This window comes from Acanthopagrus latus, chromosome 15, assembly GCF_904848185.1.
Source record: "Acanthopagrus latus isolate v.2019 chromosome 15, fAcaLat1.1, whole genome shotgun sequence".
NCBI lineage: Eukaryota > Metazoa > Chordata > Actinopteri > Spariformes > Sparidae > Acanthopagrus > Acanthopagrus latus.
The window spans coordinates 22,635,317-22,662,683 of record NC_051053.1 but is presented as its reverse complement, the minus strand read 5'-3'; the positions used below and the strand labels follow the sequence as shown (position 1 = coordinate 22,662,683).

The window sequence follows — 27,367 nt, the reverse complement described above, 5'->3', positions numbered from 1 at the left end:
TTCTTTAAACAGATGACCTCCTGCAGCAGGGAGGCCTTGTTCATCCTCCATAACAGAAAGATTAAAAGCTTGATCTTCAGAATAATTAAGCTTTTTTTTCCACCAAAATCCTCTGACTAAATAAATGCCCTTTTTGCAAGACTATTTTCTGTTTGTTTTTTTTCTGATTTTCTCAGAAGCATGTTGTCATGGCTGACAGCTGCTTACACACATCAATGGTGTGTTTAACAGCAACAAGACAAATCCAGCACAATATACAGTACAATGACGACAAGGTGCTTCATTGTACAGGTGTATCACACAAGAATAACACATATTTTCACCCAATTAACGAGCTGTTTATATATAAAAAAAAAAAAAAAAAAACTATTTCGTATATCAGTATCTAAGACATTTTCCTCATAACAGTCTGAATTATAAATTGCTAGATTTTTACATCGGTGCAGGGAGGAAGGGGAAGTCTTAACTGGTCACCTTTAGTTTTCACTTCAGCGAAAGTTCATGACACTCATAATATGATGTAGTACACAGGCATCCACTGTTTCCATTTAAATTAAAGAATGAAACTACAATGAATCAAAAAAGTCACACTGTTTATGGGGCTCAACGTAGTTTATAGGAAGTGGCACTTACTTTATTTGTATTTATTAAATTAATACAGCTGATACATTAAATAAATTAAAAAAAAATGTCCGGAAGGGTCTTTGATGATGTAGCAAATATCTTGATCGATATTCTCTTCACGTGTACAAGCGTTACTTTGTACCGACGCATGCTCAGTTTGGGCCGAAACAATCAACCAATCGTGTGCGAGCAACAGCACAGTGATATTTGCATCGGAGGATAATTTAGAGCGCTCTGAGTAACAGCAAGTATCTATCGCAGACGTAGGAATCATGCCTGAAACAGTGAAAGCGCCCAAGAAGGGCTCTAAGAAAGCCGTGTCTAAAGCCACCAAGACCGGCAAGAAGAAGAGGAGAACCAGGAGAGAGAGCTATGCTATCTACGTCTACAAAGTCCTGAAGCAGGTCCACCCCGACACCGGGATCTCCTCCAAGGCTATGGGCATCATGAACTCCTTTGTGAGCGACATCTTCGAGCGCATCGCCGGTGAGTCCTCCCGTCTGGCTCACTACAACAAGCGCTCCACCATCACCTCCAGGGAGATCCAGACCGCCGTCCGCCTGCTGCTGCCCGGTGAGCTGGCCAAGCACGCCGTGTCTGAGGGCACCAAGGCCGTGACCAAGTACACCAGCTCCAAGTAAACCTGCTGACGACCAGCAACACAAAGGCTCTTTTAAGAGCCGCACACTACTTCAAACAAGAGCACGTTTCCTTGTATAAAACTCACTGATCAGATATCAATACAGATTAGTAAACACGAGGTTTTAAAAGGGTTAATACTACAAATTGTTGAGTCATTCGTTTAAGATAAATGAAATGCTACAGTACTGATGTTGACCACTAGGTGACGCTGTTCAGTAGTCAAACTATATACTGAATCAAGTCAGTTTTATTCATGCAGCTCAGTCACATGACTTCAGTAATCCTTACAATCAACATCTTGTCCTTTTTAGGGCTTCGGGTCAACTGAGGGGGTATTGTTAAAAAGCCACAGGAGTCTCATCTTTCACAATTTCCATTAAGAAATTTAGGAGCACGAGGCATCGCCAAGCTTGGCAACACGACCATCTCCACCATAAGCAGCAAACTAGTTATGGTAGATAAGATGAGAAGAACTATAAAAAGTGAGGCAGCTACAGAAAATGTGATGTAATGTCTAACACGTCATGTTGGAAGAGTCATTACAATGACTTACATTTTTGGTCTCAAAAAAAAAAAAATGTTGAGGTTGTAACATTGTGGTTGTGTAAATTTAGTGTACAAATAATTTAACATGAACAACAGGAAGCAGCGCTTTAGGTCAGTGAAGTGGCTCTTAAAAGAGCCTTTGTGTTGTTGGTTTTCAGGTCTGAGATACATTTGAATAAGAGAAAAAAAATGTATGTTTAATAATAAAATAGCAGTATAAGTGCTTTTATTCCTTTGGTATAATAGCTCTCTTTAGAAATCATGGTCATGCTTTACTATTATTTTACTACTTACTGTACCTTTTTGTAAAGTTAGACACAAACAAAAATATGGTCCATATTGGATAGTAAACAGGCATGTTATATATTAATGATTCAACTTAAGAAGTCATAACACATCATTTGTACCAAATGATGAAAAAATAGGAATGTGATTTAATAGAAACACAGAAGAGACCAATGTGTATACATCAACAATGTGACATCAAGCTGAATTTTCAATCTTGCTAGATGTCATAAGACATTCTTGTAGGTTGATCAGTGACACATTACAAGAAAAATGTACTTTAAGACGTAGAAGACATTTTATATCCAAACAATAAGATCCTTATTACTTTGTAGAGGTGGATTAGCAATACATGACATCAAACCACCTGTTAAACTGATCCAGTACAATTTCATAATTCTGACAAATATTTCCAGCAACACACAGGATGAATTGTAATGATCTCATGTGCAAGTTGATCTGCAATGACTGAATGTTTTTTTTTTTTTTTTTTTTGTAGCTCAATCGAAGAGGGAAGCAGAAGATAATAATGTCCACGGTGCCAGTCACTGTGTCATCCATATATTTGTTGCTTTATAAACCATGTCACCAACTGGATCATTAGCTTGTAGCAGGAGCAGCCCACAGCAGAGAATTAAAACACACATGCAGGTTGCTTTCTTAGCCCCCAGCAGACTCACACAGAAGTGTGCAAGAAAAGGAGTGTTCATATATTTCCTTCTGAGAACTCACCACAATGAGTAGTGTTTACTTTTTTACCTCAGATTAGTTAAAATGAAAATACTGAGTTTATGATTTACCTCCAAAAGACTACAGTTCAAGCTTAGGGGAAATTTGCAAACTAGGTTGGATTCACTCTTGGGTAGAAATACAGAGAAGGTATCTTGTGTTGTGACACTGAGCTGTATTAAGGTTTCAACAAGACTGATACAAGGAGTTGAATTGTATAGAGTGGTAACAATATGATGGTTACTATGAAGATTGATAGTAATGATTAAATATGAACAGGAAGCAGCACTTTAGGTCAGTGGAGTGGCTCTTAAAAGAGCCTTTGTGTTGTTTGGCAGGTCTGAGATCAGTTTTTAAGCTCTCTCCCCACGGATGCGGCGGGCCAGCTGGATGTCTTTGGGCATGATGGTGACTCTCTTGGCGTGGATGGCGCACAGGTTGGTGTCCTCGAAGAGTCCGACCAGGTAAGCCTCGCTGGACTCCTGCAGAGCCATGACGGCGGAGCTCTGGAAGCGCAGGTCGGTCTTGAAGTCCTGAGCGATCTCCCTGACCAGGCGCTGGAAGGGCAGCTTGCGGATGAGCAGCTCGGTGGATTTCTGGTAACGACGGATCTCTCTGAGAGCCACGGTACCGGGCCTGTAACGGTGAGGCTTCTTGACGCCGCCGGTAGCCGGGGCGCTCTTGCGGGCAGCCTTGGTGGCCAGCTGCTTCCTCGGGGCTTTGCCTCCGGTGGACTTACGAGCGGTCTGCTTGGTTCTTGCCATAGCTTTTTCTTGCTGCGAACAGTAGCAAAGTTAGAGATAGAGCGGAGACACGCTGCTTTTAAGCTGTGAGAGCGGCCGTGATGAGTGACGCAGCTTCTTCCTCCGGCCTGTGATTGGTTGGGGTCTCCACGAGGAGCTCAGCGCCGCCTGGAGGAGCGAACCACCGCCCCAGTCTCGGCTGCTGATTGGAGAGTCCTTTGAAAAAAGTCCGCCAGAATTGAGGCGGCAGTCCTCCGCTGAAGCCTCTTCTCTGGTTGGTCGGACAGGAACTCCCTCGCTCGCTCCGCGGATATATATGTGAGGTTGAAGCTGTGAGCGACACAGTTTCTCTGAGCAGCGACTTTAGAAAACCTAGAATCATGAGCGGAAGAGGTAAAACCGGCGGTAAGGCCAGAGCAAAGGCAAAGACCCGCTCGTCTCGTGCCGGGCTCCAGTTCCCAGTCGGCCGTGTCCACAGGCTGCTGCGTAAAGGCAACTACGCCGAGCGTGTCGGTGCCGGAGCCCCCGTCTACCTGGCGGCCGTGCTGGAGTATCTGACGGCTGAGATCCTGGAGCTGGCTGGAAACGCAGCCCGCGACAACAAGAAGACCAGGATCATCCCCCGTCACCTTCAGCTGGCTGTCCGCAACGACGAGGAGCTCAACAAGCTGCTTGGCGGAGTCACCATCGCTCAGGGTGGTGTGCTGCCCAACATCCAGGCTGTGCTGCTGCCCAAGAAGACCGAGAAGGCTCCCAAGAAGTGAACACCTGAGATGATCCGACAACCAAAGGCTCTTTTAAGAGCCGCACACTCCTCTGAAAAAGAGCCATGTTTCTCAGAACTACTAAGTTACATGAATCACAGTATGATCATCGGATTCCTAACGGAGCCCCCGATATGACGTAACATGTCAAAAGTAACTTGTGACCACAATATAGTTATTACGGGCGCATGTTGTCTCCTTAAAGTGAGCGTCTTTCTTACTCTGTTCCAGTCAGTATCATGTTATCCCGCATGTAGGCAGTGCCTTTCACTGATCATCTCCTCCGAAAGTGGCATCATGTGTGTCAGACTCTCAGCTGAGGGAACTCATACATACACCGTTTAATGATGCCACTGAACGCAGCCTTGTAGTTACAGTAGTGCTCAATGTATCATGTTGCCAAGGGAACCTGTAGTTTATCAGTGATCAGAATCTAGCTCAATCCTTCAACAAAACCACACGAGATTAAACGTTCACTATATTATATTATAATTTAATAGCTGCCTAAATGACGGTTAACAAGATATTGATGACAATTGAAAAATAAAAGACACTCACCTTAAAGACATCACGGTGGCCATAGCAGGTTCTAGAGAAGGTGCGTACGATTTGCTTACCCAGCTGCCCAGGAATGATATTAATATTATCAATCATTATTATTATTTTTTTCATTCATTCAGATAAATAGATAGATAGATAGATACTTTATTGATCCCGGAGGAAATTCAAGCATCCAGTAGCAATAACAAACATTGAACATACATACCATATCAAAGAAACAGTAGAAATACAAATATGGAATAAAAAAATGTTTTGTACAACTGTATAAAAATATAAGGTGACATAAAGGTAAAAAGGTGAGGCTAGAAGTATGGGGGTCCTAAAGAGTGAGGTTTGAAGCAGATCAAAAGTGGCCTATTGTGCCGGAGTGGTGTGGATCGGTGAGGTGGACAGGCACCGGGCAACTGGCTGGGTTAGGTAGAGGAGGATTGGTTCTAAAATTGCCACTGTTGTGTGTCCAGTGCACTGATGCTGTAGCCTTATATATCATTTATATATCATTTATATCTATGTAGACTGAGGCTACTGCGTGAGACATTGTTGTGGGGTAGTGTGTCAGACCTCGGTGGCCTCATGCAGTTGCCTGCCTGTTCACAAGCTGCGTGTCTGCAGTCAGGTTGGATTGGATCTGGACTGAGCGGCTAGTTTTACCAGCACTGCCTCTATCTACACGAACCTGCCTAATCTGATCATACCTACCCAAAACAGAAGAATCTATACTTCCACCACTTACCTCTACTTTCGTCACCTCTGTTTTATGTCATGATTTACACATGTTATATACATACAGTGCTTTATTGTTGTTATGTTGACACATATTTTATTCTATTTATATGCCTGCTGCTATGAAGTTATTGAAATTAACTCAATTATAAATGACACACAGAGAAATAAAAGGCAGATAGAAACAAAAACATAATAGTAAAAATATGTACAACTCAAATATAGTTTAAGAAATAAATACTTTTGTTTCTGATGTTTAAGAAAGTGTAACAGAATGCTGCTCTTTGTGGATGTTGTGGGTGGCTCTTAAAAGAGCCTTTTGTCGGTCCGTGTGGAGATGGAGACAGCTCACTTCTTCTTGGGTGCTGCCTTCTTGGCTTTGGGCTTGGCGACCTTCTTTGCGGGAGCCTTCTTGGCTGCGGGGGCCTTCTTCACCACTTTCTTGGGACTCTTAGTGGCCTTTTTGGGGCTCTTTGTAGCTTTCTTGGGGCTCTTGGCGGCCTTCTTAGCTGCCGCGGGTTTCTTTGCTGCCTTCTTGGGGGATTTCTTTGCGGCTGCTGGCTTCTTTGCCGCCGCCTTGGGCTTCTTGGCAGCTGCGGGCTTCTTGGCTTTAGCGGGAGCTTTCTTTGCCGGCTTCTTGACTTTGGGCTCAGCCACCTTCTTGTTCATCTTGAAGGATCCGGACGCTCCGGTGCCCTTGGTCTGGACCAGAGTCCCCTTAACCACCAGCCCCTTGACGGCGGTCTTGACGCGGGAGTTGTTCTTCTCCACATCGTATCCTCCGGCGGCCAGAGCCTTCTTGAGAGCGGCCAGAGACACGCCGCCGCGCTCCTTGGATGCGGCCACGGCCTTGACGATCAGGTCTCTGACGCTGGGACCGGCCTTCTTCGGCTTGGAGGCCGACTTCTTCTTTGCGGCTTTGGCCGGTGCGGCGGCCGGTGCTGCTGCGGCTGCTGGTGCTTCTTCTGCCATTGTGTCGTCTGTTCTACTCTGTCAACGCGAGTGTGAATGAACTGATTCTCTGAGTGCAGAGCTGCACTTAAACACATCATGAGAACCGTGGAGACTCAACCCGGCCCGTGTCCCGTCGGTCGAGGCTGATCGTCGTGTCACTTGTGTTTTCTCTTCATCGATAAAACTCTCCAGACTAACTATGAGACAACTTCTGGAGGCCGACAGTGGAGGAGCCGATAGCGGACTCGTGTCTCTTCATATTGAAGTCATGTTGAGCTCTGATGCTCTCTGCATTTTGTTCTGGCAGCCTCCAAACCTCACACTTTCACCGCCGTCATCAGCGCTGATCACCGACTTTTCTCTCTTATTTCTCTCCTAAAATGTTAAAAATGCATCAGAGATCCACCAAAAGTTGGTTTCTAGCTTCTCCACACGTTTGTTCAGGGACTCAACATAAAATCAACCATCTGTTGTTGGTCAGTTTGTGATAAAATGAAGTTATTGTAGCGGCAGCAAACACACTGATGAAGACTGAGGCTTCCCCTCAGCTAATCACCATGACTGTAAACATGTCCTCTGCTGAGGAGGACTGTTAATATAAATACACTGATAATCGTTTTACAGTTTAATCGGAGGCAACATAGAATGCGTTTTACAATAATTAACCCATAGATGATAATTTATTAACATTTAAAACGTAAAACATGGTTTCACTCAATATTGTGCTGATGCTGAAAGTGAGAATCCGAACTTTACAAAGCAAACATGAATATTTGGCTTGACAAAACATTTTGATGAAAATTGATCTCAGGCTGATTATCAAAATCATACAGAGACTAAATGAGATTTAAAATAATTCAGTGTAGTCACTTTGGACCTGTTGCATCAGTGTCAAATGTAATACACACTACTTCTAAACTGGATCAGACAGTGTGCCTTACTGGGGGCAGCTGTGCACAGTAATACAATATATTACAATTTAAAAACAGAGACACAAGATAAGTTTATTTTAAAAGGCAATAAACATATATGTATATGTACTGTATGTAGCCCATGGCCAATTATTGAAATCAGTGGGAGGGGCGTTTGTTTGTTTCTTTTTTTCAGACTGACAATAAAATAGATACATTTCAAATTAATGGTCATTTGGTTTATGTGATAAGCTAAAGAGTTTAACAAGTGGTCATTTCAATGGTTGGATTTCAAATGTATAATATAAATGAAAAAATGATTTTATTTAATCAGTGTGGACCTGTTGTTATCAGTCCCAATCAAGCAAATCAAATATAGTCTAATATTTGTTTTTCGTTTTTATTTGACTGGATTCAGTTTGAATTGTCTTGAACACCTTTGCAACATTCATTCATTAAAGTAGTTGTTGCTTAATGTGCACAATGATATATATTTTAATTATTTGTTTGTTTGTTTATTTAACCAGAAAGAAGAATTTGCCATTTTCAGAACTTCATATCTCCACTAGTTTAACTAGTCCATTAGGTGCTACACAGCTTCCTAAAGGTTCAGAGCAATAAACAAGCACATTTTTGGGGTTATTTTGACTGTATTTTGATTTTCCCAAAAATAATTGTTCAAGTGTTCTTTAAACTTAGCATTTGAAAGTGCCAATACTCATTGTGTATGTATTACAAAATGTCAGAGATGTTTTATTACTATATCATATAAATGATTACTACTTAATCATTTATATTATTTATGTAATTGGGAAATTCTTTGCATTTCTCACTGGCTGTGTTGTCCCACATTTTTTGGGTTTTTTCATCAGCAGATATTTCATATTGTGCTGACTTCAAGGTTTTCTATGTATCTGAAACCTTCTGAGCCTGTTTTTCATTGAATTCTTGAGATTATGAATAGCTTGAAATGGTTTGTTTCAGACTAGATGATGTCATGTCAGTTTGCATCTCTGGACAAAATATCAGTCCTAGTTTCTTGGCTCAAAACACACAAGTTTCACAATTATAAACATTCTGAACTAATTTCTGACAAATTCAGGTTAACTAAAAGAAAAAAAGAAAAAAATATATGCAACTATCCACCCAAACCTGTCTAGGTGTGATTATCCCTGTATTGGTGCAACTTGATTATGTTATACATTATACATTACAAATAATCAAACTGTATATGTGTATTGTGCTTAGAAATTAGATAGTCATTATCTCCAGACACCGATGATGATGAAACAAACTAAAACTTGAAACTTTCGAAACTATTTCTAGAACAGAATGAAAAAATGGCTCAGACAGATTGACAGCATGGAAGTCAGTAACTTCTGTATGTGATAGAATTAGATTAATTCTACACCATAATTTATAACCATAATTTGGTTGCATGAAAGTGTAAACTAGTGGTGATATAACACCATAACTACAGTCTCATAAATATAATAGAAGTTTCAAATTGATTTTATTTATTTATTTATTTATTTATTTATTTATTTATTTATTTATTTATTTATTTATTTATTTATTTATTTATTTTTTATTTTTATAAGACAATCCATGACTTCTCCTGGGAGGCCCTGGGTGAGTTCATATAGAATGACCCATTATTATTTTGAAACACATTTCCTCTGTTGTGTGTGCAGTGTACCAAACAAAATAAACATGAAACAGATAAATACATTCTCAGGGGAATGAACGCCATCCGTCAGTGTCACCAGCACCATGGAGAGCTCCGTCATCTGTTACCTGTTTATAAACTGTAAACACTCTTTTCTCATTTCTACCAGCCGCCCGTCACTCTGACTGTTTCCACTCTGAAGTTATTACAACATGTCACAGCAGCTGTGGTTATATGGGAAATATGAAATTAATCAAATTGAAACAATTTTGCTTTTGTTGTGACTCTTACTACATGGACACTAAATACTTTGGTAAAATGATTAATTATGTGTTTTAAATGCTTTAATCTCAAGGGCCTATAACTTTTTTGATATTGCCAAAGTGGCTCTATCCACTATGAAGTGCTTAATCTTCAAGAAATAAAGCAGAAGCTGAAACTGACATGCACACATCTCAACTCGCTCAGGTGAGCCCAGGTGGAGCTTCTGTTCTCCTCCCCTGAGAGTCCTGTGTTGCTGTCCGAGGTGCTGAACTGAGACCAGCAGCTGCTGTTTCTGTTCAAGGTGCTCAGTCTTCACTGCTCACAACTCAACAAAAATAAAGGAAAAAAAAGAAGAAGAGAAGGAAAGAAAGTGAATAGATGGGATCAGACCACAATATTTGTTTACAATCACTTCCAGTTAGAAAACTGCATCACAGCTATTCTGCTGCATTTATGAAAGACTATCAACATCTTGTTTAGATCTACATCAGTAGAATTTTTAATAATTTGGTTTTCTGTTGGAGTTTGCTGATAATAATTTGATAGGAGTTTTTATTTTTTTATGGGATTTTGAAATTCTGCTCCCAAAATCAAAATTGCATTTCCTCAGTGGGCTTTACAAGTGAAGGACATCCTCTGTCCTTAGACCCGTGAATCGAGTGAGGAAAACCTTGGCATGTTGAGTAAAAAACAAAAAAAACAAAAAACACTTTTAAAGGGGAACAAAGAAGATGAAAGAAACCTCTGGAAGAGCCACAGATGATGGATTACCTCTCCCAGGATGGACAAACAGGCTTGATTTCATGGATATAAAATACAAAAAGCTCTCTGAAGACATTTGTTTTCCACTTATTTCCGCTAACTTGAGGGCTTATTTTTTGGGGTATACCATGATTGGAACAGGTACGTGTCAAGCACAGCAAGAGGAACAGATGGATATTATTAAAAGAGAATCCATTTTTTTTTTTAATAAAATAATTTTCAGCGTGTGATCATCAATTAACAGAAAAAAAAAATGTATTTATTCTTTCTCTGCGGCCAGGTTGATAAGATATGTGTCCGAAAGGTACTTAAACATTTCAGTTTAGTTGATGGCATTGTGGGAAATGTGAGGTCGCATGGTGAGGTCATGTCAGTGGCATTGTGGGTCAGAACAACATGGCTTCGGATGAGGAACAAACAATATTCTACACGTGGTCCAAGAGTGTCATGGTGTCTGCTGAAACACACCGAGAGAGCAAATAAATCCGACATCCTTATGAACCGTGGCCAGTATTTAATTCGGCCTCTGTAGCCACAGTCCTACTAATGGTGCAATGGTCAAACATACACAGTAGGTGCAAAAAATCCTTTAACCTGATTTATGCTTTTGTTCAGTAGGTGGCGCTAATGTGGCAAATAGTTCATAATTAGCCCCCAGGGAAGGAGGCAGAGACCCTTCCCATGTCTTCAATTACGTCCTCAGACAAGATATATATAAGCGAGACTCAGGGGCAAGAAAACATTGACTTTGAAAAATCTGAATAGTAGTCATGAGTGGCAGAGGAAAGGGAGGTAAAGGACTCGGTAAAGGAGGCGCCAAGCGCCACCGTAAAGTTCTCCGTGATAACATCCAGGGAATCACCAAACCAGCCATCCGCCGTCTGGCTCGTCGCGGTGGAGTGAAGCGTATCTCCGGTCTGATCTACGAGGAGACCCGCGGTGTGCTGAAGGTGTTCCTGGAGAACGTGATCCGTGACGCCGTCACCTACACCGAGCACGCCAAGAGGAAGACGGTGACCGCCATGGATGTGGTGTACGCTCTGAAGAGGCAGGGCCGCACCCTGTACGGCTTCGGAGGTTAAATCACATCGATCTGTTCATCCAAACTAAAGGTCCTTTTAAGGGCCACACACTTATTTCTATGAAAGCATCTTCCTGCTTCTTAAAATCCTCTCTATTGTTTAAAAAAAATATCTTGTTTCACATCTATTGGAGGCACAAAGTAGCGATCAGTCATCAATCACCTCTATAATGTTGCTCCTGGATCTGGAGGGAAAGTTGTGACCAACATGTATGAATGTGATCTAATGGACCTTGTTCTGGTGTGGCTCACTTTGGGAGAGGTCACAATGTGTATCTTGTAGTTCTATAATGTGCCATTCATTGCGTATTGCTTTAAAACTCGGTGTATAATCCACTACTGCAGACAAAAGATACATGGCAATGATGTTTTTTTGTTTTTTTTTTTGTTTTTTTTTAAATGTGATTAATGACTACGCCATCAGTGTCCTACAACTTATCACTTCATATTAAAGGTGGTCTTAAATGTTGTGAACACAACTAATATTGCTGTATTCATACTTAAGTACTAATTAGATTTAAATATTGAATTATGTGGTAACAAACGTAATAAACATGAATGATGTGTTTCTTTCGAATATTTTCTGTACTTCTGTTTATTTGTGCTGAAATATCTGACATATTTAGCTGACTGGTGTCACTGTGGAATGTGTTACATCGAAACCAAGAAGCACAAGTTATTAATTCTTATTCAGACATATAATGTTTCCACTCAAACATCGAAAAAGGGTCACACTGAAGCTCTTCTGTAGTTTACACAATGTGTTTCTTACTTTATTTGCACCAAACTGAATTGCAACGACCAAACTTACTTGAGTTGTCTCTAAATGAAATAGAAATAAGTCTTTACTAGTAATTTTTGGTTAGGATTAGATAGTCGGATGAGATGGGTTTTGATGATACGTGATCGATCTGTTGACGCATGCTCAGTCTCATCCAAGGACTCAGCCAATCCTCTGCGAGCAACAGCACAGCGACATTTACATCAGGCGCCTTCATACACCGAGCTCCGACAGCGTCTGGGTCATCTGTTACCAGAATCAGCCATGCCTGATCCAGTTAAAGCACCCAAGAAGGGCTCCAAGAAAGCCGTGTCTAAAGCCACCAAGACCGGCAAGAAGAGGAGAAAGAGCAGGAAGGAGAGCTATGCTATCTACGTCTACAAAGTCCTGAAGCAGGTCCACCCCGACACCGGGATCTCCTCCAAGGCTATGGGCATCATGAACTCCTTTGTGAGCGACATCTTCGAGCGCATCGCCGGTGAGTCCTCCCGTCTGGCTCACTACAACAAGCGCTCCACCATCACCTCCAGGGAGATCCAGACCGCCGTCCGCCTGCTGCTGCCCGGTGAGCTGGCCAAGCACGCCGTGTCTGAGGGCACCAAGGCCGTGACCAAGTACACCAGCTCCAAGTAAACCTGCTGACGACCAGCAACACAAAGGCTCTTTTAAGAGCCGCACACTACTTCAAACAAGAGCACGTTTCCTTCTATCCGTTGTGCATAAAACACTCATTGTAATTTTTATACGTTGAGTGGTTGCTTGAACTCCAGGAATTGTTAAGTGTTCCATAAACCCTCTGCAAAAGAAGTTCAATCCATTTTGGTCAGCACATTATTACAACTACCAGGTCTGACTAGTCTTATAAACATGTGATAAGTCGCAGCTCCACATGACTGTGACGACCAGCTGGATTATGGGATGTGTGTGTGTGTGTGTATATATACAGTTCACTGCAACACAGCAATGTGTGAAAACTTGCATCAGTCCTCTTTTGTCTGTGCAATTCAAACAAAATAAAATGCACAACTCGTTTCATATAAAATAATTACATCCTGGTATTTTTGTACATTCCACAAACATAACAAAACACATAATCCATTATGTGACAAAGCCGATTTTCAATAATGCTTCAAACATTTAATGTGTGCATAAACATACACTACATTCAGAGCTAGATGAATGAATGTGAGCTGAACAAGTTTGCAGCTCACATAGACAAAATATACAATAAAACATTATGAAATGTAATGTGACAAAATGCACTACACATTATCATTATTATTATTATTATTATTATTATTATTAGCACAGCAATGGCGTGTGAAGATTTGCGTCAGTCTCAGGATATTCTGAACAGCACATGAAACGAGGGGGAGCATTTAAGCTAGTTTAGCATCATGACAAGTCTCCAAAAAGTCTCCTTTATGGCTTAACAAATCACAGTAAGTACTCAGAGCAGTTATCACAAATCTCAACGAGTACATTAAACAGCAGAATATGAAGTATGAGCATCTGAAACCTTTGACAAAATCGTTTATTATCCAGGACTATGCAGGAGGACATCGTACCAGTAAAGTCCTTTTTTCTCTGTGCAATTCCCACACCAGCCACTGCGCCATTTTTTTCTTTATAGCATTCCTATATAACATTTCCTATATGCAAGGGAGTAATTTTGAGCAAGAAGATAATTGGAATGTAATGTAAAATACTAAAAGTGCATGAATAAAATTCAAAATATGTTCAGTGACAAACCGACAGCTGGCCTGTAGTACCTGCAGGAGAGCACAGTGTTGTAACAGAACATCAACTTTGTGTTCTTTGTTGGACAATCGGTTACATAGAATATTTAACAAAGGAGTGTAGTTCAGTAAATACACTACACTTATGATATGAGTGTAGTTTTATATAACTTATAATACACTGAAGTTGCACTTTGTAGTTCTGTGGAAGAAAAGTTAATTTGAAGATAGCTTTCCAATTATTATTATTATTTTTTTTTAAATTAAGTAATTGTAATTATATCTAAACAAATGTAGTCTAGGCTTGAAACAAGCTGTTCTTGTTGAAGCTACAAAGGTCGCAGGGTCCAGTGAAACAGTCAGGAAAACAAAGAGATTTTAATTATTTATTAATGTTGATTTGTATTATTACCTCATTTATATGGTGACTATTAAAATTCTTAATTTAACTTTATTCTCAAAAACTATACATTGTCCCTTTAATGTCTTTTGCATCAAAACTCGCTGACCATTATGTTTTTGTGTACAGTTATTTACATTTCAACATTTTATTATTACTATTTTTTTCCACATTCCTATAAATATGTTATAGTGGCGGAATGTAACTAAATATGTTAAGTAAAATACTTTCTTTGAATACGAGTGCATTGAAACAAAATGATGCTGCACTGCATCCGGCACACTGATGTAATTCAACAGGTCCAAAGTGACCTAATTCAGAATTACATCATGATTTTCATAAACTAGACAGCTCAGTATCATATTTGGCCGAACTGGTTTTATAAAGTCAACCGTTTATTTTAATCCAGAATCCAGGAATTAAAATCATCACTGAAACGCGCCCAAGAAGGCCAGAATAGAAATATTGTATGTCTTTGGTTTTTTTTTTTAACATTCAGCAGTGATACTTTATGATTTTTGTTTTTCTTCCAAGAAACACTCTATGTTGCCTCTGATTAAACTGTAAAACGATTATCAGTGTATTTATATTAACAGTCCTCCTCAGCAGAGGACATGTTTACAGTCATGGTGATTAGCTGAGGGGAAGCCTCAGCCTTCATCAGTGTGTTTGCTGCCGCTACAATAACTTCATTTTATCACAAACTGACCAACAACAGATGGTTGATTTTATGTTGAGTCCCTGAACAAACGTGTTGGGCAGCTAGAAACCAACTTTTGGTGGATCTCTGATGCATTTTTAACATTTTAGGAGAGAAATAAGAGAGAAAAGTCGGTGATCAGCGCTGATGACGGCGGTGAAAGTGTGAGGTTTGGAGGCTCCCAGAACAAAATGCAGAGAGCATCAGAGCTCAACATGACTTCAATATGAAGAGACACGAGTCCGCTATCGGCTCCTCCACTGTCGGCCTCCAGAAGTTGTTTCATAGTTAGTCTGGAGAGTTTTATCGATGAAGAGAAAACACAAGTGACACGACGATCAGCCTCGACCGACGGGACACGGGCCGGGTTGAGTCTCCACGGTTCTCATGATGTGTTTAAGTGCAGCTCTGCACTCAGAGAATCAGTTCATTCACACTCGCGTTGACAGAGTAGAACAGACGACACAATGGCAGAAGAAGCACCAGCAGCCGCAGCAGCACCGGCCGCCGCACCGGCCAAAGCCGCAAAGAAGAAGTCGGCCACAAAGCCGAAGAAGGCCGGTCCCAGCGTCAGAGACCTGATCGTCAAGGCCGTGGCCGCATCCAAGGAGCGCGGCGGCGTGTCTCTGGCCGCTCTCAAGAAGGCTCTGGCCGCCGGAGGATACGATGTGGAGAAGAACAACTCCCGCGTCAAGACCGCCGTCAAGGGGCTGGTGGTTAAGGGGACTCTGGTCCAGACCAAGGGCACCGGAGCGTCCGGATCCTTCAAGATGAACAAGAAGGTGGCTGAGCCCAAAGTCAAGAAGCCGGCAAAGAAAGCTCCCGCTAAAGCCAAGAAGCCCGCAGCTGCCAAGAAGCCCAAGGCGGCAGCAAAGAAGCCAGCAGCCGCAAAGAAATCCCCCAAGAAGGCAGCAAAGAAACCCGCGGCAGCTAAGAAGGCCGCCAAGAGCCCCAAGAAAGCTACAAAGAGCCCCAAAAAGGCCACTAAGAGCCCTAAGAAAGTGGTGAAGAAGGCCCCCGCAGCCAAGAAGGCTCCCGCAAAGAAGGTCGCCAAGCCCAAAGCCAAGAAGGCAGCACCCAAGAAGAAGTGAGCTGTCTCCATCTCCACACGGACCGACAAAAGGCTCTTTTAAGAGCCACCCACAACATCCACAAAGAGCAGCATTCTGTTACACTTTCTTAAACATCAGAAACAAAAGTATTTCTTAAACTATACTTGAGTTGTACATATTTTTATTATTATTATTTTTTATTTTTTATTTTTATTTTTTTTTTTAATATATATTTGCTATCTGCCTTTTATTTCTGTGTGTGTGTCATTTATAATTGAGTTAATTTCAATAACTTCAACATTTATACCTGGGGGGGGGTTCATCATAGCAGCAGGAAAGCAGCAAATAGAATAAAATATGTGTCAACATAACAACAATAAAGCACTGTATGTATATAACATGCTTAAATTATGACATAAAACAGAGGTGACGAAAGTAGAGGTAAGTGGTGGAAGTATAGATAACTTCTGCTCCATGTTATGTGTGTTTTGGGTAGGTATGATCAGATTAGGCAGGTTCGTGTAGATTGAAGAAGATAGAGGCAGTGCTGCAGACTGCAGACACGCAGCTTGTGAACAGGCAGGCAACTGCATGAGGCCACCGAGGTCTGACACACTACCCCACAACAATGTCTCACGCAGTAGCCTCAGTCTACATAGATATATATGATATATAAATGATATATAAGGCTACAGCGTCAGTGCACTGGACCCACAACAGTGGCAATTTTAGAAACAATCCTCCTCTACCTAACCCAGCCAGTTGCCCGGTGCCTGTCCACCTCACCGATCCACACCACTCCGGCACAATAGGCCACTTTTGATCTGCTTCAAACCTCACTCTTTAGGACCCCCATACTTCTAGCCTCACCTTTTTACCTCTATGTCACCTTATATTTTTAATATCACTTTATATTTTTATACAGTTGTACAAAACATTGTTTTATTCCATATTTGTATTTCTACTGTTTCTTTGATATTGTATGTATGTTCAATGTTTGTTATTGCTACTGGATGCTTGAATTTCCTCCGGGATCAATAAAGTATCTATCTATCTGAATGAATGAAAATAATAATAATAATAATAATTGATAATATTAATATCATTCCTGGGCAGCTGGGTAAGCAAATCGAACGCACCTTCTCTAGAACCTGCTATGGCCACCATGATGTCTTTAAGGTGAGTGTCTTTTATTTTTCAATTCTCATCAATAGCTTGTTAACCGTCATTTAGGCAGCTATTTAATTAGGCCTATAATATAGTGAATTTTTAATCTCGTGTGGTCTTATTGAAGGATTGAGCTAGATTCCGATCACTGATAAACTACAGGTTCCCTTGGCAACATGATACATTGAGCACTACTGTAACTACAAGGCTGCGTTCAGTGGCATCATTAAACGGTGTATGTATGAGTTCCCTCAGCTGAGAGTCTGACACACATGATGCCACTTTCGGAGGAGATGATCAGTGAAAGGCGCTGCCTACATGCGGGATAACATGATACTGACTGCAACAGAGTAAGAAAGACGCTCACTTTAAGGAGACAACATGCGCCCGTAATAACTATATTGTCACAAGTCACTTTTAACATGTTACGTCATATCTGGAGCTCCGTTAGGAGCCCGATGATCATACTGTGATTCATGTAACTTAGTAGTTGTGAGAAACATGGCTCTTTTTTCAGAAGAGTGTGCGGCTCTTAAAAGAGCCTTTGGTTGTTGGATCATCTCAGGTGTTTACTTCTTGGGAGCCTTCTCGGTCTTCTTGGGCAGCAGCACAGCCTGGATGTTGGGCAGCACACCACCCTGAGCGATGGTGACTCCGCCAAGCAGCTTGTTGAGCTCCTCGTCGTTGCGGACAGCCAGCTGAAGGTGACGGGGGATGATCCTGGTCTTCTTGTTGTCGCGGGCTGCGTTTCCAGCCAGCTCCAGGATCTCAGCCGTCAGATACTCCAGCACGGCCGCCAGGTAGACGGGGGCTCCGGCACCGACACGCTCGGCGTAGTTGCCTTTACGCAGCAGCCTGTGGACACGGCCGACTGGGAACTGGAGCCCGGCACGGGACGAGCGGGTCTTTGCCTTTGCTCTGGCCTTACCGCCGGTTTTACCTCTTCCGCTCATGATTCTAGGTTTTCTAAAGTCGCTGCTCAGAGAAACTGTGTCGCTCACAGCTTCAGCCTCACATATATATCCGCGGAGCGAGCGAGGGAGTTCCTGTCCGACCAACCAGAGAAGAGGCTTCAGCGGAGGACTGCCGCCTGAATTCTGGCGGACTTTTTTCAAAGGACTCTCTCCAATCAGCAGCCGAGACTGGGGCGGTGGGTCGCTCCTCCAGGCGGCGCTGAGCTCCTCGTGGAGACCCCAACCAATCACAGGCCGGAGGAAGAAGCCGCGTCACTTATCACGGCCGCTCTCACAGCTTAAAAGCAGCGTGTCTCCGCTCTTTCTTTAACTTTTCGACTGTTCGCAGCAAGAAAAAGCCATGGCAAGAACCAAGCAGACCGCTCGTAAGTCCACCGGAGGCAAAGCCCCGAGGAAGCAGCTGGCCACCAAGGCTGCCCGCAAGAGCGCCCCGGCTACCGGCGGCGTCAAGAAGCCTCACCGTTACAGGCCCGGTACCGTGGCCCTCAGAGAGATCCGTCGTTACCAGAAATCCACCGAGCTGCTCATCCGCAAGCTGCCCTTCCAGCGCCTGGTCAGGGAGATCGCTCAGGATTTCAAGACCGACCTGCGCTTCCAGAGCTCCGCCGTCATGGCTCTGCAGGAGTCCAGCGAGGCTTACCTGGTCGGACTCTTCGAGGACACCAACCTGTGCGCCATCCACGCCAAGAGAGTCACCATCATGCCCAAAGACATCCAGCTGGCCCGCCGCATCCGTGGAGAGAGAGCTTAAAAACTGATCTTAGACCTGCCAAACACCACAAAGGCTCTTTTAAGAGCCACTTCACTAACCTAAAGTGCTGCTTCCTGTTCATATTTAATCATTACTATCAATCTTTATAGTAACCATCATATTGATACCAGTCTGTACAATTCAACTCCTTGTATCAGTCTTGTTGAAATCTTAATACAGCTCAGTGTCACAACACAAGATACCTTCTCTGTATTTCTACCCAAGAGTGAATCAAACCTAGTTTGCAAATTTCCCCTAAGGTTGAACTGTAGTCTTTTGGAGGTAAATCATAAACTCAGTATTTTCATTTTAACTAATCTGAGGTAAAAAAGTAAACACTACTCATTGTGAGTTCTCAGAAGGAAATATATGAACACTTCTGTGTGAGTCTGCTGGGGGCTAAGAAAGCAACCTGCATGTGTGTTTTAATTCTCTGCTGTGGGCTGCTCCTGCTACAAGCTAATTCTAAGCTAATGATCCAGTTGGTGACATGGTTTATAAAGCAACAAATATATGGATGACACAGTGACTGGCACCGTGGACATTATTATCTTCTGCTTCCCTCTTCAATTGAGCTACAAAAAAAAAAAAAAAAAACATTCAGTCATTGCAGATCAACTTGCACATGAGATCATTACAATTCATCCTGTGTGTTGCTGGAAATATTTGTCAGAATTATGAAATTGTACTGGATCAGTTTAACAGGTGGTTTGATGTCATGTATTGCTAATCCACCTCTACAAAGTAATAAGGATCTTATTGTTTGGATATAAAATGTCTTCTACGTCTTAAAGTACATTTTTCTTGTAATGTGTCACTGATCAACCTACAAGAATGTCTTATGACATCTAGCAAGATTGAAAATTCAGCTTGATGTCACATTGTTGATGTATACACATTGGTTTCTTCTTTGTTTCTATTAAATCACATTCCTATTTTTTCATCATTTGGTACAAATGATGTGTTATGACTTCTTAAGTTGAATCATTAATATATAACATGCCTGTTTACTATCCAATATGGACCATATTTTTGTTTGTGTGTAAAATAATAGTAAAGCATGACCATGATTTCTAAAGAGAGCTATTATACCAAAGGAATAAAAGCACTTATACTGCTATTTTATTATTAAACATACATTTTTTTTTTCTCTTATTCAAATGTAGTGGGTTGGGAATGCCATATACAAAGTTTTAATATAAACAGACACCGCCCATTTTTTGTTAATTTGTGAACTATACTAATCATTTATTTATACAGTTTCCACCAACAGTTGCGCACTAATACGCCAATAGACGGTGCTGTAGTTCCACTGTGGGTCCATTGGGGAGCGTAAAGTGAGACGCACCGCTCATGCGCAGCTCAGAAATAAATGGCTCCGGCATGGGCGAGACGCTAATTTTGGTCTTCTCCTTAATGATCCACAGTATCCACACCCTGGCTGCACAGTGCTCTCTACTCTGTGCACCGCTTACTGCCGGTCCAGGTTTCCCCTAGGCTTGGTGCCGGTAATACAAACAGTATAAATGTAGTTCTTGTGAAAAAAAAAAAAAAAGACTAGTTAGTTATGAATATGGCTACACGGCAAAGCATAATGTAAAAAATGCACTTTAAATCCATGATTTTGAATCTAAATGTTTTACAAAGTGAAATCCCTGACAGTCACTGATTCAGTAATCCAGATTTAGTGAATCGTACGAATGATCGAACTCACATCAGCTTCAAAGTTTGCAATTGCTTTTATTTATATAATCCGAAATGATAAAGTAACTTCATTCACTTTGATGTATGCTTATTGTGACTGTATATCATGATGAATGATTTATAACATTGAATAGCTGGCTAGAGGGACATTATAGTTCATAGTAGGGTGATAGTGGGAGAGAATGGTAAGAGTTTGACAAAGTCTGTTTTTTTGCACAGGACTTCATCAGATTGTGCTGATAATTCTCCATCACAGGTCAGGAAACAGTCACTTTCACCTGGTGGACAGCTGATTCTACATGTTGGAATCATGTTTAATACCAATCATTGTTATACATTCAAATTTACTGAGGTTAAACCTGACTACAGCACTAAAATTACCAGTAACTTGGACTGATTCTCGTTCAGGTACTGTGTCTCTCACTCAGCCAGGGCAGATGAGATGATTCACGTTCAGTAAAGGTACTGCTAAACTTACATACAATAACATCCGTGTAGCATCATGTTAAGTGATTTTACTGTGCAGAGGACACTTTCACCATGTAATAATTTCAGTGCATGTGTAACACTCAGAGCAGCACGGTGTCTCCTGCAAATGATTGCACACGTCCCTCAGTAAGTGAACGTGAACCTCAGGGTTGAATCATTAACTGAATGACAGATCGTTTGGCTGCTTATCAGTTCATAGAGTACTTCATACATTCTTATGCAACAGGACAAGAAATTACTTATAATGATTTTGTCTTGATACATTGAATTTACTTTACAGTAATACATCAAAATGATATGCAACTGAAGAGGAAACGTGCTCTTGTTTGAAGTAGTGTGCGGCTCTTAAAAGAGCCTTTGTGTTGCTGGTCGTCAGCAGGTTTACTTGGAGCTGGTGTACTTGGTCACGGCCTTGGTGCCCTCAGACACGGCGTGCTTGGCCAGCTCACCGGGCAGCAGCAGGCGGACGGCGGTCTGGATCTCCCTGGAGGTGATGGTGGAGCGCTTGTTGTAGTGAGCCAGACGGGAGGACTCACCGGCGATACGCTCGAAGATGTCGCTCACAAAGGAGTTCATGATGCCCATTGCCTTGGAGGAGATCCCGGTGTCGGGGTGGACCTGCTTCAGGACTTTGTACACGTAGATGGCATAGCTCTCCTTCCTGCTCTTTCTCCTTTTCTTGCCGGTCTTGGTGGCTTTAGACACGGCTTTCTTAGAGCCCTTCTTGGGTGCTTTCACTGGATCAGGCATGGCTGGTTCTGGTAACAGATGATCAAAACTGTGTCGGAGCTCGGTGTATGAAGGCGCCTGATGTAAAAATCGCTGTGCTGTTGCTCGCAGAGGATTGGCTGAGTCCTTGGATGAGACTGCGCATGCGTCAACAGATCGCTCACCTATCATCAAAACCCATCTCATCCGACTATCTAATCCTAACCAAAAATTACTAGTTAAGACTTGTTATTTCTATTTCATTTAGATATAGGATTGGCTGAGACCTTGGATGAGACTGCGCATGCGTCACCGTATTGACCATCATGAAGGGATATTAAAAAAACAGGACTCGTCTCACTTTGAAAAGAGTCACGTTGATTCAGTAATTTCACGTCCTAACCTAAAATTACAAGTAAGAAATTATATTTCCATGTTATTCAGAGGCAGAATGAGTCAGGGCGGGTTTGATGCAAAATGTACAATGTTAGTAAAAGAAAAAGGGACACTACATCGTAAACTACAGAGCAGCCTCGGAGTGTTTTGATGCATTGAAGTTTCATTTTACTTTGAGTGGAAACAGTAAGTTTGTGAAATAATAATAACAAACGTGTGCTTCTTGGTTCAGATGTGACACTTTACACATTCTTGTTACATGAGGCAGCTAAATATGTCAGAGATGTTTTGGCACCAACAAACAAAAGATCGGAAAATATTTTACATCAACAGACTTGGCATCAAACTTTTATAGATATGTTTTCCAAAGAAGTCAAACATACATGAATAGCTTGCTAGTACTGAAGTATCAATGCAGCAATAATGACCCACTCATCAGTATGTACAGTAACTATTTTGAAAACAACTCTCTAAACAGACTCCATGTGTCGCTACATTGATACAACCTTTTAATGTGAAGTGATAAATTGTAGCAGGACGGTACTAAATAACCACTGAGTATATGTTGAGTCTGAATCCTGAATCACACAAATGTATCATTGTCATGTTTATATTGTTATCTTCATGTTGTCTGCAGTAGTTTGGTGGTAGCCTCCACAATATACACACACTAAAGGGCACCTGACAGAAGTAATCCAGTTTATACTGCTACAAATTATAATTTAACCTCTGAACTTTAACTCACTGGAATAATGTGCGACTAATAGAACTGTTTTCATAAATAAGAATTTAAAAAAGGGAACGTGCTTTCAAGAGAAATAAGTAGCCTTGAAGGGACTTTTGGTTTTGATTGGCATTCAAGTGAAATTACATAATATGACGTAAAGGTGTTGGTCACAGCATTATACAGGTGATTTGATGAGTGAGCGCTACTTTGTGCCATTACTTAATAGTTGTGAACTTTAGAAGCAATAAAACGCTTGTTAGTAACAGGAAAATGCTTTCATAGAAACAAGTGTGTGGCCCTTAAAAGGACCTTTGGTTTGGATGAACAGATCGATGTGATTTAACCTCCGAAGCCGTACAGGGTGCGGCCCTGCCTCTTCAGAGCGTACACCACATCCATGGCGGTCACCGTCTTCCTCTTGGCGTGCTCGGTGTAGGTAACGGCGTCACGGATCACGTTCTCCAGGAACACCTTCAGCACACCGCGGGTCTCCTCGTAGATCAGACCGGAGATACGCTTCACTCCACCGCGGCGAGCCAGACGGCGGATGGCTGGTTTGGTGATTCCCTGGATGTTATCACGGAGAACTTTACGGTGGCGCTTGGCGCCTCCTTTACCGAGTCCTTTACCTCCCTTTCCTCTGCCGCTCATGATTACTACTCAGATTTAACAAAGTCAATGTTTTCTTAGTCGAGTCGAGAGCTCTTGAGCCTGGTGGAGTAGCTCAGGGCGTCTGCCCTTTTCTACCCATTGTTGTGGGTGGAGCTTGGTGAGCGGCAAGAGGTGGGAGGGGCTGGACTCTGGAGGAAGGAGGACGTAAGTGAACCAAGGCAGGAGAGAGAGAGAGAGAGACAGAGAGAGAGAGAGAGAGAGAGAGAGAGAGAGAGAGAGAGAGAGAGAGAGAGACAAACACAAAAAAAAAAAAAAAAAAAACAAAAAAAAAGTGCTCATGTGTACTTAGTGCAGACTCGTGTTTCTGTGTTTTGTGTGTGTGTGTGTTGTGTTTCATAAGTGATCATTCATATTCATATATTCATGTGTGTGTATTAGATGGTTTGTGTTGTATGTTTTGTGTTAAGTTACTTGGCCATGGAAGAGGGGGATCAGGGGATTAGGGGGTCAGGGGATGGGGACGGGGGCTTCAGCTGGAGGATGAATGACAGGGGGGTGTTGACAGTTTGTTTGGCTTCTTGGATGGTTTTCTGAAGGGCAGGGTTGGTTATTGCTGTGCTTAGGTATCTTAGGGCTAATGCTTGGTGTCTCTGTCTGATGGTCTGGATGCCGGTTATTCTGTGGATGTAGTGGTTACTGATATAGTTTGGGAGACGGTGAGCCAGTTTTAGTGCTTTGTTTTGTATGACTTGGAGGCGTTGTATCTGGTTGTCAGTGAGGGTGATCCAGGCGGGGACAGAGTATTCAAACAGGGGGCGGATGTAGGCTAGATAGACTTTGATTATTGTTGAGGGTGATGCACCATGCTTTCCACAGAGGGCTTTGAGATGGTTCAGTCTGATGTTTCCTTTTTTTGTTCCAGTTTTGTGATGAATTTGGTCCAGGTCATGTTGCTTTGAAAGATGACTCCGAGGAATGTTGCTTCATTGCTGATGCTGATTTGCTGGTTGAATAATGAGAGGTTGATGTTGTTGAGCTGTAGCTGTTGATTCTTGGTGAAGATGACACATGTTTTCTTCGAGTCGAGTCGAGAGCTCTTGAGCCTGGTGGAGTAGCTCAGGGCGTCTGCCCTTTTCTACCCATTGTTGTGGGTGGAGCTTGGTGAGCTGCAAGAGGTGGGAGGGGCTGGACTCTGGAGGAAGGAGGACGTAAGTGAACCAAGGCAGGAGAGAGAAAGAGAGAAAGAGAGAGAGACAGAGAGAGGGAGACAGAGAGAGAGACAGAGAGAGAGACAGACAGACAGAGAGAGAGAGAGAGAAACAAAAAAACAAACAAAAAAAAGTGCTCATGTGTACTTAGTGCAGACTCGTGTTTATGTGTTTTGTGTGTGTGTGTTGTGTTTCATAAGTGATCATTCATATTCATATATTCATGTGTGTGTATTAGATGGTTTGTGTTGTATGTTTTGTGTTAAGTTACTTGGCCATGGAAGAGGGGGATCAGGGGATCAGGGGATCAGGGGATTAGGGGGTCAGGGGATGGGGACGGGGGCTTCAGCTGGAGGATGAATGACAGGGGGGTGTTGACAGTTTGTTTGGCTTCTTGGATGGTTTTCTGAAGGGCAGGGTTGGTTATTGCTGTGCTTAGGTATCTTAGGGCTAATGCTTGGTGTCTCTGTCTGATGGTCTGGATGCCGGTTATTCTGTGGATGTAGTGGTTGCTGATATAATTTGGGAGACGGTGAGCCAGTTTTAGTGCTTTGTTTTGTATGACTTGGAGGCGTTGTATCTGGTTGTCAGTGAGGGTGATCCAGGCGGGGACAGAGTATTCAAACAGGGGGCGGATGTAGGCTAGATAGACTTTGATTATTGTTGAGGGTGATGCACCATGCTTTCCGCAGAGGGCTTTGAGATGGTTCAGTCTGATGTTTCCTTTTTGTTCCAGTTTTGTGATGAATTTGGTCCAGGTCATGTTGCTTTGAAAGATGACTCCGAGGAATGTTGCTTCGTTGCTGATGCTGATTTGCTGGTTGAATAATGAGAGGTTGGTGTTGTTGAGCTGTAGCTGTTGATTCTTGGTGAAGATGACACATTGGGTTTTGACGGGGTTAAGTTTGATGCGCCACATGCTTGACCAGGTTTCTATTTCTGTTATGCAATGCTGAAGTTTATTGGCTGCTAGTTGTGGAGATTTTGAGCTGGACCAGTAGCAGAGATCATCGGCAAACTGAGAAACATTGGCTATGGTGGCTGGCGGGTAGTAGATGTCTGAGGTGTAGATGAGAAATAGAAGTGGACTGAGAACTGCGCCTTGTGGTACTCCTGCTTGGGGGGTGAATGATGTTGAGATGGCTGAGTTGACTTTGACCTTGATGTGGCGGTTATTGAGGAAGCTGGAGATGATGGATTGGGTGGCTTTGGGTAGTTTGAGGTTGGTGTCCATTAATCTGTACATGAGACCGTTATGCCATACTTTGTCGAACGCTTTTTCGATGTCAAAGAATATTGCTAGGGTAATTTGTTTTTTATTGAAGTTTCTGTGGATGTCTTCAGATAAACGGAGAATGTTGTCTGTTGTTGCTCTACCTTTTCTGAAACCTGCTTGATGGATACCGATGAGACCTATTGATTCAATGTGATTGCTGAGGCGGGAGGTGATGATTCTTTCCAAGAGTTTTCCAATGTGGCTGAGGAGGCTAATAGGGCGATAGCTGGTGACATCGTGGGGGTCTTTTCCAGGTTTGTGGATCATGATGACTAGTGCAGTCTTCCAAGGTAAAGGGAAGTGGCCGGTGGTGAGGCAAGTGGTGTAGAGCTGTCCAAGGTGCTGGAGATAGGTGACTGGTGCTTGTTTGATCAGTATGGTGTGAATGGTGTCTTCTCCCGGTGCTTTATTTTTCAACTTTTTTAAGTGCAGTTGTATTTCTTCGGTGGTGACAGGCTTTGTGAGGAGGTGGTGCTCCGTGGGGGGGTTGATTCTATTTGTCTGTGATGATTTGTGTTTTGTGATTTCCTTGTCCACCAGGTCTTTCCATGTGTTGTCGAAGTGAGTGTCGTTGGGGCATGAGTGGATATTTTCAAGGTGGTTACGGAAGAGTGTGGCCTTTTCTTTATTGTCTGTGATGATTGTGCCAAAGGATTTAAGTGAGGGGGTGGTGCTGGTTTGTGGATCTCCATTTATGCTCTTGATTTTCTGCCAGAAGGTTCGGGGGTTTGTGTCATGGTCCAGTTTCTTGTAAAAAGTTTTCCAGGTGTTTTGTTTGTGGAGGCTGAGTTGTAGTTTGATAGTGGTTTGGAGTCTGTTTATTTCTCTTTTGGTTTGAGGTGATCGGGACCGGATGTAATTTCTTCGTAATTTTCTCTTCTGCTTGATGAGTTGGAGGATGTGGTGGGGTAATGACTGTGTTGGGATTTTGTTGGTGTTTTTGGGTATTGTTTCCTCTCTGGCTTGGGTGAGTATTTGACTTAACAGGACTGCTTGGTGGTCCAGATCGTCGGGGGTGGTGTTGGAGATGATGGGTGTTTGTTTTAGATTTTCTTCGATGTGCGTTCTATAAATTTCCCAGTCTGCTTTTCTGTAGTTGTATTTATTGTTTGGGGTGGCTTGTAGGTGGAAGGAGAAAGTGGTGAGGACAGGTAGGTGGTCACTCCTGAGATGGTTTGTGGTGGAGAACTGGAGAAGTTTTGAGGCCAGGTCGGGTGTGCAAAGAATCAGATCCAGGATGTCCGAGTTGCCTGTTGCTGGTGAGATGTAGGTGGGTTCATTGGTGTTGATTACTAATAAGTTGGTGTTGTTTAAAATCTGTTTGAGTGTAGTTCCATTTGTGTTTGTTATATTGCAGTAGAAGTCGATGTGTTTTGCATTGAAGTCTCCCATGATGAGGGTGTAGTCAGAGGTGTTGATGGCTTG

The 27,367-nt window shown here is 42.3% G+C and overlaps 11 protein-coding genes across 11 annotated transcripts; 6 read left to right on the top strand and 5 right to left on the bottom strand.

Moving 5' to 3' along the window:
- The first annotated feature begins 870 nt into the window (after positions 1 to 870).
- Positions 871 to 1,311, top strand: LOC119034029 (histone H2B 1/2-like). The gene has a single exon (XM_037124733.1). The coding sequence runs from the start codon at positions 897 to 899 to the stop codon at positions 1,263 to 1,265; it is 369 nt and encodes a 122-aa protein (XP_036980628.1). The 5' UTR covers positions 871 to 896; the 3' UTR covers positions 1,266 to 1,311.
- A 1,814-nt stretch (positions 1,312 to 3,125) lies between these two features.
- On the bottom strand, positions 3,126 to 3,617 carry LOC119034022 (histone H3). Its single transcript, XM_037124725.1, has one exon. It carries the CDS (start codon positions 3,588 to 3,590, stop codon positions 3,180 to 3,182), a length of 411 nt encoding a protein of 136 aa, XP_036980620.1. The 5' UTR covers positions 3,591 to 3,617; the 3' UTR covers positions 3,126 to 3,179.
- Positions 3,618 to 3,760: 143 nt separating this feature from the next.
- LOC119034027 (histone H2A-like) lies at positions 3,761 to 4,380 on the top strand. The gene has a single exon (XM_037124730.1). The coding sequence runs from the start codon at positions 3,950 to 3,952 to the stop codon at positions 4,331 to 4,333; it is 384 nt and encodes a 127-aa protein (XP_036980625.1). The 5' UTR covers positions 3,761 to 3,949; the 3' UTR covers positions 4,334 to 4,380.
- A 1,533-nt stretch (positions 4,381 to 5,913) lies between these two features.
- On the bottom strand, positions 5,914 to 6,644 carry LOC119034014 (histone H1-like). Its single transcript, XM_037124717.1, has one exon. The coding sequence runs from the start codon at positions 6,587 to 6,589 to the stop codon at positions 5,966 to 5,968; it is 624 nt and encodes a 207-aa protein (XP_036980612.1). The 5' UTR covers positions 6,590 to 6,644; the 3' UTR covers positions 5,914 to 5,965.
- Positions 6,645 to 10,905: 4,261 nt separating this feature from the next.
- LOC119034034 (histone H4) lies at positions 10,906 to 11,309 on the top strand. The gene has a single exon (XM_037124738.1). The coding sequence runs from the start codon at positions 10,948 to 10,950 to the stop codon at positions 11,257 to 11,259; it is 312 nt and encodes a 103-aa protein (XP_036980633.1). The 5' UTR covers positions 10,906 to 10,947; the 3' UTR covers positions 11,260 to 11,309.
- A 965-nt stretch (positions 11,310 to 12,274) lies between these two features.
- Positions 12,275 to 12,718, top strand: LOC119034019 (histone H2B-like). Its single transcript, XM_037124721.1, has one exon. It carries the CDS (start codon positions 12,304 to 12,306, stop codon positions 12,670 to 12,672), a length of 369 nt encoding a protein of 122 aa, XP_036980616.1. The 5' UTR covers positions 12,275 to 12,303; the 3' UTR covers positions 12,673 to 12,718.
- A 2,612-nt stretch (positions 12,719 to 15,330) lies between these two features.
- LOC119034015 (histone H1-like) lies at positions 15,331 to 16,021 on the top strand. Its single transcript, XM_037124718.1, has one exon. The coding sequence runs from the start codon at positions 15,346 to 15,348 to the stop codon at positions 15,967 to 15,969; it is 624 nt and encodes a 207-aa protein (XP_036980613.1). The 5' UTR covers positions 15,331 to 15,345; the 3' UTR covers positions 15,970 to 16,021.
- Positions 16,022 to 17,619: 1,598 nt separating this feature from the next.
- Positions 17,620 to 18,082, bottom strand: LOC119034026 (histone H2A-like). The gene has a single exon (XM_037124729.1). The coding sequence runs from the start codon at positions 18,048 to 18,050 to the stop codon at positions 17,667 to 17,669; it is 384 nt and encodes a 127-aa protein (XP_036980624.1). The 5' UTR covers positions 18,051 to 18,082; the 3' UTR covers positions 17,620 to 17,666.
- A 182-nt stretch (positions 18,083 to 18,264) lies between these two features.
- On the top strand, positions 18,265 to 18,876 carry LOC119034023 (histone H3). The gene has a single exon (XM_037124726.1). It carries the CDS (start codon positions 18,412 to 18,414, stop codon positions 18,820 to 18,822), a length of 411 nt encoding a protein of 136 aa, XP_036980621.1. The 5' UTR covers positions 18,265 to 18,411; the 3' UTR covers positions 18,823 to 18,876.
- Positions 18,877 to 21,350: 2,474 nt separating this feature from the next.
- LOC119034020 (histone H2B-like) lies at positions 21,351 to 21,799 on the bottom strand. Its single transcript, XM_037124722.1, has one exon. It carries the CDS (start codon positions 21,763 to 21,765, stop codon positions 21,397 to 21,399), a length of 369 nt encoding a protein of 122 aa, XP_036980617.1. The 5' UTR covers positions 21,766 to 21,799; the 3' UTR covers positions 21,351 to 21,396.
- A 1,336-nt stretch (positions 21,800 to 23,135) lies between these two features.
- Positions 23,136 to 23,578, bottom strand: LOC119034035 (histone H4). The gene has a single exon (XM_037124739.1). The coding sequence runs from the start codon at positions 23,495 to 23,497 to the stop codon at positions 23,186 to 23,188; it is 312 nt and encodes a 103-aa protein (XP_036980634.1). The 5' UTR covers positions 23,498 to 23,578; the 3' UTR covers positions 23,136 to 23,185.
- Between the last annotated feature and the right edge of the window lie 3,789 nt (positions 23,579 to 27,367).